Source organism: Phragmites australis, chromosome 3 (genome assembly GCF_958298935.1).
Source record: "Phragmites australis chromosome 3, lpPhrAust1.1, whole genome shotgun sequence".
NCBI classification, from domain to species: domain Eukaryota; kingdom Viridiplantae; phylum Streptophyta; class Magnoliopsida; order Poales; family Poaceae; genus Phragmites; species Phragmites australis.
Window position 1 is genome coordinate 48,137,273 of NC_084923.1, and position 9,655 is coordinate 48,146,927.

At 39.8% G+C, this 9,655-nt stretch overlaps 1 protein-coding gene and 1 pseudogene across 1 annotated transcript; one reads left to right on the forward strand and one right to left on the reverse strand.

Annotated features, from left to right (window-relative positions):
- Nucleotides 1–806: 806 nt before the first annotated feature.
- On the reverse strand, nucleotides 807–3,325 carry LOC133911284 (uncharacterized; annotated as a pseudogene).
- Nucleotides 3,326–4,385: 1,060 nt separating this feature from the next.
- On the forward strand, nucleotides 4,386–9,330 carry LOC133913614 (RNA-binding protein Y14B-like). The gene is made up of 4 exons (XM_062356808.1): nucleotides 4,386–4,697; nucleotides 6,626–6,762; nucleotides 8,527–8,669; nucleotides 8,992–9,330. The coding sequence occupies exons 1-4, from the start codon at nucleotides 4,427–4,429 to the stop codon at nucleotides 9,050–9,052; spliced, it is 612 nt and encodes a 203-aa protein (XP_062212792.1). The 5' UTR covers nucleotides 4,386–4,426; the 3' UTR covers nucleotides 9,053–9,330.
- The last annotated feature ends 325 nt before the right edge of the window (nucleotides 9,331–9,655 follow it).

A 9,655-nucleotide genomic window follows, 5' to 3' on the forward strand; every position in this document is an offset into this window, starting at 1 on the left:
TTATTTTTTCTTTTCCTCTTCTTAATGAAATGGCACACAGTTCTTTTGCGCGTTCGAAGAAAAAAAATGGTAGATTACCATCCTTTGGAAAAACAAATACTCCCCATCACAAATACTTGTTTTGAACATCTCTAAAACAAAACTTGTTTGTATTTTCAGTGATATATTCCCAGCCTCCTCTGCCGCTACCTCCTCCTCATCGATGTTGTTCTCCTCTTTTATCAAGTAACAAAGACTATAGGAAGGGTGGACACAAATTGTACTCAATGAATGATGGCCAATGCACTTTTATTTATATGCAATGCAAGGCTCATCTTAGAAAGGCTAACTTGTCATATTTACGAAATAAAATACAATTATTGAACTAAAGTGTAAAATAAAACTTAACTTATGAACAACAATAAACAAAGTTTTATTAACACAAACACTAGAGAAGACTGTACCACCACCTAGTATAGCGAACATGACAGTATGTTTCTGTTTTGATGAATAAAAAAGGGTACAAGATGTTTCTGTTTCCTTTTCTGTTACTGTTCTGAACTAATCCGTTCAACCAGTTTTAGCATAGTAGCAGGGTAGGGGGGGTTCCACTCCTGTCTCCAAAAAAAAAAAAAGAAAGGGTACAAGAAGACTGTTTACTAGTATAAAGAGAAGAGGCGAAGAGTGATTGTAATGTTCAGTCTGGAAGTTGCCCTTTTCCTGTTTTCATCTAACTCAGAAGCAAGTTCCTAATATCACGTCCTTATGTCCAGCTTATTTCCGTTCTGTTTCTTTCATCAGCATGAACTTGTATCAATCACGACTACCGACAAAATGGCAGCACTGAGGGGATCTACAGAACAGTGATGCTTGTGATAAAATTGCAGATCACTATATCTCACCAGTACAACCTGTGTCATCACTAATAAAGTACAAGTAGTGGTCCTCAAGAGATCAATCATGAGGCAGTAGATCTTGCTCCCTAGTTAGATGGGAGGTGGACTCTCTAAATTTCTGAACACGCAATTTGTTGTATGCTTCCATGTTCAAGTTTGAAACCAGGAAGAGTTCTACCTCGGTGACAAATCGCTCCGTTCAGCCAAGGAGGAATGGCCTAGCAGCATCAGAGAGCAAACTCTTGAACTCTTCCCTCCTCTCCTCCGGCAAAATCTTCCTCGAAGTGTTTTCTTTTTCATGCCTTTTCATGAAGATCACACCTTGAATGTGGTACACGATGGCATCAACATTCTCATCCTGCAAAACTCAATATTACTATACATCACTGGCAAGCAACATGATAGAAATTCAATATGCATTGCGAGCAAGCAACTGTTGTGACTCTTTTCCTTTCAAAGAAAATGACACTATTCTATAACACTAGAGAACAATATCGACATAATATAATTACTGAAACAGACAACATGCTTCTACTGCTTCTTGAATGTGCAAAACAACCAATTTTTGGCAACAAAAATAGTACTGCTAAAGACACCAGAGCCTCACCTTTGACCATGATCCATGAGTAATGGGTAACATAATTGAGAACCAATGCAGATAAAAGCCCCAAGTACATGACATTTCTTAGGAGTCCAAACTAGTATCCAACAGTCAATCTGACACCACTTCGCAACCTTGTAAATACATGGATCAAGAGTACAGACAAGGAAAATCCAAACATCCTAACACTAAGTGGCCTAACAAGCTAGGTGCACAGGATTTTTGTAAGCTATTGGATGCTCAAATTATATCTCCTTTCAAACAAAGCTAGGTGGCCTACCCCAAGTAGTTAAAGGTGCACAGGATTCTTGTAAGCTATGGAATAACTGTATTGCTAATATGTAGGGGTCAGCATCATACCTGACTAAGGGCCTGAATTTCCCATCTCAGCCAGGTTTCAAACCAAATTTTCTTTTGGAGATATTTGTGTTGCTTCCAGTATTGCTGCACGCTGGAGATATCGCTTGCAATCTCTGCTCAATTTAGCAAACTTCAGTCTTGCATAACAAGTGAGGTAAACCAATTTCCGATATAGAATACCAAATGCGAAGAGAAAAGTGAACGCAGATTTACATAATACCTTCCATGCTATAAAAATGTTATAACAACTTGTGTGCATCTGAAAGACGCCTGTACCATAAGTAAGGGGGGTTAGTACACACTTGTTCATATATGCAAGAACAAGTTTTAGTTTACAATCAGATGAATGACATGTAGACAATTTCCATTGCAACAACTAAGTAAATGCCTGATTGTGAATCTGGGCAGAGTGCAGCTGTGCAAAACAAGAGGGAGAAAAGGAGAGATAGGAGGGATACCTCTTCCTAGGTTCCTGATTTATGTACCACCGCTCAAATGATTCACCATCAAAAGCATGTATAACAGATAGATTTTCAGTCTGCAAAATGTCACAAGATTATAAGTGATCAGGACTTCAGGGCTAAGTCTCAGGCAAAAAATAGAATACAGATGGTCAAATTGTACATATGGTTCACTCGGCTAACTACCAATCAAGAATTAAGGGTACTGAGACTTACAACAACAAAAAGCAAAGGTGAAGTTAACAATCCCAAATTCGTAGATATGGTTCACAATTCCTAATGTTCATTGTTCAACAGTGAAGTTTCTTCAATCCAATGTATCCACAACGAACTTCGACCAATTGTGCCTTCTAACAGCACATGAAAATTTTGAACTAACACTACTTTTTTGCTGTCTACGATAGAACATCACTAGGACCACACTGTATAGCTAAGCATGCACTTCAAAATGACAATAAAGTTAGTTGAGAAAATGTATTTTCACCGTAGATTGTGCCATTAAACAGCAGAATTGGGCTCACCTTGCAAAGGGGACATCTAACTGATGACAGAAGTTCCACATGCTTGCTCGCTACTATCTTTACCCACTGACATATGCACTTGTAACAAAAAGAATCTGCAGAAGCAGCTATAAATTTCATAAAGGATCTTAGACAAAGTAATCGCAAAACTATTGATCTGAATCTGAACAATAGAAAATTTACAGCTTCTACGCTTCACTTTGAGCTACAGAACAAGAGTCGTGATAAAATTACACCCCAAAATTAATCCTAGAGTTCATGCTCAGCTAGGAAAGCGTCTATCAAACGGAAACGAGCTTAGCAACCGAGATTAAGGAACTATTCGAGAGATTTTTTTTGGGGGGGGGGGGGGGGGGGGTGGGGAGGAGAAGAGGACTGACGGAAGCAGGTGTCGAGGTAGGCCTCGTCATTGAAAGCTTCGAGGAAGATGGGGCAAGCACAAGAAGCATCGCTCGCCGTAGCCACCGCCTCCGCCGCCGCTACCGGAGGAGTCAGGACTCGAGACGGTTCCGATGTTCTTTGTACAGGGGAAGGCCCAGGTTGGTTCTCAAATATCATCCGAGCCACCCGTTTCCGATTCGACGGACTCCGTGGACTGTGATTAAAATTTTGCTGAAATTTTAGATGGTAACGAAATATCTAATTTTTTTTAAATTACTGGATTATAAAAATTCTAGAGACTCACAAGTTATTCGAACTTCTCGTTATAAGTTCGATTTGAGCTTGATTAAAACTCTAATCAGCCAAGTTTAAATCTAGTCACAAGCTTGCGAGCCTATGCATCTTAAACTCGAATAGCTTATTAAAAACTTAGCTAACTACAACTGTTTTTCATCAATGAAAAAGATGTCTATTAACCTTAGCCAAATTCATTTTTTAATTTTATCATCCAACCTAAAGTTTAATCGTCTAATCTTAAAGCCGAATGATTATATACATATGTGGTTTACAGATAGAGTAAAAAAACTTGAGACTCGTGAGCTACTTAAACTCGATTGGCTCTAAGCTCGATTCGAACTCGCTTAAGACCCTAATAAACCAAACTCAAGTCTGATTGTAAGCTTGTTAGATCTTTGGCTCGAATAGATCTCGGCTCGAGTTTCTACTCCCTTCATTTCGCAATGTTTATTCATGATCTCGGGAGTATCTGTCTCAAATTATTTGTCTATTGCGGTAACAATGATACTTTATGGTCTATTTTTTTACTATATATTTGAGTGTATGCATATATTTACTCCAACACTGATGAGTTACTTATTCTTATTCTTACATTGATTAGGGGTAGCGTAAACAAACATTGTGAAACATCAAACTCAAGCTTGAGGCGACGGACTCGTTCCAGTTCAACTCGTTAAAATTTTGGTAAACAATTTCGTGAATTTCAATCTTTTGACTATGAATAAAAAAATTGTAAAATAAAATTGAAACCCTTACCTCATCTGATGTTTGCCTTTTAATTAATGGAATTTTAAGGGATTTGTATGCAAATCTCTCTGTCCTAATCGCGTTTAGTTCGTAGTTACCGCCCTTATAAGACCCTCACATCACGTTGCCAGTTGCCAACCCACCACCACGCTAGCCTCCCACTCTCTCGCTCTCTCCTAACACATGGTGGCGGCGGAGAGGGCAGCGGCGATGGGGCGGGCGGCTGCGGCGGTGGAGGACGTGGAGTTCTTGGACTACGACCAGGACGACGAGGACGCCATGGACGAGGACGGCCGTGCCGCCCGCGCTCTCCCCGTGCCCCACATCGTCTCCCCCGCCGTGGTGCGCACCCGCGGACGCTTCGCCGGTCGCAGCCCCTCCGTCCTCGCCTCCAGCCGCGACCGCTTAAACTCTCTTTCCGAAGCCGGCGGCCACGGACACGGCCCGCAGCGCTGTGAGAACTCGTTGAACGACCATTCTGTGGCGTGATCTCTAATGACTTTTGGTTGGGTTTCTGCTTCCATCGTTTGCAAAAATTTGGTTGGGTTTTTGCTTCCGTCGTTTGCAGAAATTTGCATATTACTTTGGAGTTGTTTTCGTGGAAATTTGCGAGCGAGGTTAGAGATGTTTCGCTAGGGTTCGTGGTTAGCGATGTTTCGTCGGGGTTTAGGGTTTTCGGCTCGGATTTGCTTGATCAGGAGGTGATACAGCTCGATCTCGTTCGTATTCCTTTCTGTGGTTGTAGGATTTCGAAATCGCTCCAGGAATTAGGATGGTCCTTTGATGGTTCGGACTAACGATCCTAGCACATGGTGCGCCTTTTGGTGGATCTTTTTATGGACGTTTTGGGCGTGCAAGCATTTCTTTCAAATATATATGAGTGGTATGGGGCGACTGGAACATCCTTCTGTAGGTTTGGTAGGTGTGGGACTGGGGTGTAGAGGACGTGTTTTCTTCCTAAATGTTCTCTCATTGTTTAGTAACGAATAAACAGTTAAATTGGAAGACTTTGGATTAAATATATGAGAACAGTGAAAATACTACTATGTAAATTAGTTTAAGCAGCAGCGTGTATTGTTAGTCAGTGTGAGGGGAATATTGGGATGATGCATGGTATCCTTGTGATGAATGATGCAAGTTCCGCAAATTCGGAATGAATTCATTCAGTTTGGTACTTTGGTGGAATTCATGTTCAATGACAGTTAGCTTGCAGCAAGAGTAACTTGATGATTGGTTGTATTAGTAATTAATGTTTCTCAGGGAACGCCAAATGTACTAAAAGGGTTCAGATTTTTGAGGCAATATCACTAAAATGCTGCAATTAAGCTATGATGCTGAGGGATCACATAAATGGATATGGTGGTTCTTAACTAAACTACATATTTTACATGAAGCACTAGTCCTGCAGTCTCTAGGAGAAAACATGATAGTCCCTTTTACATGTGCGGTTTATCAGGTATAGGAAAATGTTTTTAGCTGGCCAATACAAGGCCACTGGGTTAAAATAGAACAATTTGGTAAACAATTACGCTTTGAAATGTGAATTATGAGGGAGAGTAGTCTAGTTTGATTGCATGAGGTATTGAATGATGCATCTCTTCTTTTGGTCGCCCTCCACCCCGTTTGTTTGTTGTGGGTTAAATGCAGCATGGCATTATTCTATTTGAAAGAACTGGGTTTTCTTGGCAGGTTTTACTCATTTATACTACTTGAAACTTGAAGGTGTGATTGTTGGTTTCTTACAGACTTTTAGTGTTACAGGAATAAACAAAAGTATGCACTTGATTACTGAAATACAGCTCATTGCGAAAAGTAACAAGTAGAACAGAACAGGGATGTATTCATCAGTAGATTTTATGAGGCAGTGTAGTATTACTGCAATGAATAGCATGGCGTCATGGTTGTTTTTATCCTGCGCTATGCTGGTTGTCTGCAATCTCTTTGCTATGCTGTTTCGTTTATAGTAAAGATTATGTTTTGCAAAACCATTGCAAAATTACTTGCTTGTGTACTTCGATTTCTTTGTAGATGGTCCGATAAATAATGTAAATGTAGCCTGTCATTTTTCTGCACCCAGGAACTCGCGGGCTCCCCTAACTCTTTTAGGTAGTCCCTGGTAATATGCATGTTACTGTGTTAGGTTGTTGATACTTGGCAAACTGGTATGGATAACAAAATAACTGCAGGTTTACTTGTCCTCTGGTGTCTGGTTCTCTTTTTATGCAATCTACATGGTTGTGCTATATTTGGTTTCTGGTCTCATACCTATGGTCATTGGTTCTTTGTTGGTACAGTAATGATACATTTCTCATGCGTCTATTGCTTATTGATCAGTTTAACTCTTGTAGTAATTGAGAACTTTATTAATTCGTACTTTTGTAGCTATCGAAGGATGGACAATTCTTGTCTCTGGAGTTAAAGAAGATGCGGAAGAAGATGATCTGCACAATGTTTTCAGTGAATTTGGTCATGTCAAGGACTTGCATTTTAATCTAGAACGCCGCACTGGATATGGCAAGGTAATTTTGATAGCTTTACTCTAAGAGGCTAAAATAGCTGATAGTCTTTCTATTTGTTGTTAAAATGCAATACCAGCCGCTAACACACAGAAGACACTGTACTAGTAATGTGAGACATGATGGTATGTTTACTGGTACTAATATTCTTCTTGAAGTGGTCCTGTTTAAAATCAATGTAAGTGATAGCTTGTCGATCATGTAATGTGCGGCAGTTGATTACTTCCCATTGAACTGCACAGTCAGAAGTTAATAATCAGAAGGGCACGGAGTGTTCATACATCAAGTGCAGTTTCTTGAATACAGATTCAGCTTTCTGAAAGCTGGCAGTTCTTCTTTCAGAACATATACTCCATGAGCTTCCTACAAGCTCAATTGTTTCTGACTTAAGTTCTGTTCTGTTTAACATATGTGTTGACATTGTTGTTAAATTGAGTTTGAAAAAAGTTGGTTGTTACATTGATCATTACATGTTGTGGTGCTTCGTAGGTGTAAAAGCTAATGGTTCATTGTGCACCGGAGTGATCTAGCTATTCGTATATATTCACGTGTTATCTTATGATCGTCATTGTCAAACCTTTTTATTAGCAGATTTTTTTCACAGGGACCATTGACAGAGTCACAGAATATTTGGAATCCAAGTTATGCTGTTTAGGTCCTTCAGTATCTTTGTTTTACTTTTGAGACATTCACATGATATATTGCTCTTTAAGTATAAGTTGTGTTGCCATCCTTCAGCCATGTAAGTTTAGGCTTGGTTAACTTGTTAGGGTTGGCATTTTTCTTGTTTCCCTTTGATCTGAGAACATGAGTTGCCTTGGAGATATTTAGCTTCACTATCTGCCTCCAAATACTTTTACCTTGCATTGTTCTGATAGTCCATTTGCTTAGTAGACTTATATAGTTCTATTCATTTTGGATTTTTTTTAATGCCGAGCCCACCATGTGATTTTGATTGACACACTTGTGCCCATTTGACTATTTCTGACCACCTTGCCATAAGAATCTGGCCCTTATGACATCCACCGTATAAATCACAGTTTGGGGGAGCTTACACTTTCTGATCAAGTAAATTGGTACATCGCTAAGGCATGAGACCACAAGTGCTAGCCTACCCCTCTAAGATTGCAGCTGCTTTACCTCTTTATCAGAAGGAATTGCCATTCACCCACAAAAGTCTTCTAGCTGAAACAGGAACCCCCACATATCAGAACAGCAAGTGACTAATTTACTCCTGGATTAGTTAGTACATGTTTGTTCCTAGGAAATTGTTACATCCATGTGGAAACATTCTTTTGAATTACTCATTGTATAGTTGTTCAGATTTGGGAATTTATTTTACACATGTTTTCTTGTGATGGAAGCCCGATAATCAAATTGCATGTTTAGTTGAAGTACTGTTTCTAGATAAGAGTTTGTTCTATGTGCCTTTAGTTGTGGTTTTATGATAAATGACTCACCAGAGGGGCACACACAGCCAACATTATTGATAACATTAACGTTTGAAAATTCCGACCAGATTCTAGATGATCTGCCAAAAACTACCTCGTTCTATTATATTCTTTTTTCTTTGAATGGAGCCTTAGTGAGTTTATCAGCTAAATTTTGCAATGATGCTCATTCAAGTCAAAAAGAGAACTGTAGACATAAGAACTGGTCCCTCATTTGTTCGGTAACAGTAACTTCCAGTTCAGTTTCTCATATGCACTTTTATTTGCCCCATAGTTCTCTAATTGCTGTCCTCACCTGGTTTCTTCTATTGGATAGGGATATGCGCTGATTGAATATGGAAGCTTTGAAGAAGCACAGACTGCGATCAGAGCAATGAATGGGACTCAGCTGTTGACAAAGACTGTCTATGTTGATTGGGCATTCAGCAGAGGTCCTACACAGAATTTCATGAGTACAAGGTATGGTATCAACTGGTTGTTAAAAGATCAACATGGTTTTTCATTTGCTCCACAAGCTATTTGGCATATAACGTACTGTTTTTCCTTTGGTCATGTATCTGCATCCCATAACGTAATCATGTCTAAAATACTTATCCCAATAATGCCGTGCCCTGAAATTCTCGTATGCAAATTCTGGAACACACTTGTTTCTTCTGTATCTATTTTTGAAATTCCTTTGACGCGTACTGGAATTTTTATTATGGTGATATAGTTAACTGAAAGTGCGAAAAAAATGGTTGTGCGGTTGAACCTATTGATTAATTTCTTATGTTTCTCACAGGCCATCACGTCCAAGATCAAGGACTCCACCGCGTAGGCTTGCTGCCTTCACGACATATTGAGGGGGGGCTAGGCTAGGTTTTGTGTTAGTCTTAACTGATCGTGTTTGGGCGATAAGCAGCAGCTAAACAGTGGGAGGTTTGAAGTATCGTTTACCTGAACTTCGATTCTGCCGGCCTTATATCTACGCTAAGCTTATTCAGCCTTAACTACGAACTTGGGGAGGCTGGCCCACTCCACTCATTGTACTATGCCAAAGGTGGCCCACTCCACTCTCTGTGCAATCTGTATCACATTCACTGTGGGAATCTAGTTTATTAGGCGTTTTGGTGCGTAATTATCTACCGTTCTGCGGTGACCTGATAACCTGCCGTATCAAACAACTTGCGTAGGGAAATCTGAGACCTGTTGCAGCTATCCAGTTCACGCATGTTCATTTCAAACTGACGAGTCATTTGTTCTGTCATCAATTCTTGGCACGGCACGACCAGTAAGTACGACTCGCGCGTTGAGGTAGCTCTGGTTCTTCTACTTGCTTACGGTTCATGTGCCGTTTGTAGACGATGCTGTTACTATGTTTTTTTAGAATATGCTTGGTTTATACGTGATGAGTAATCGATAATATTGAGAATGCGTCTTGTTTATATGTTTTTATCTCTAAGTTT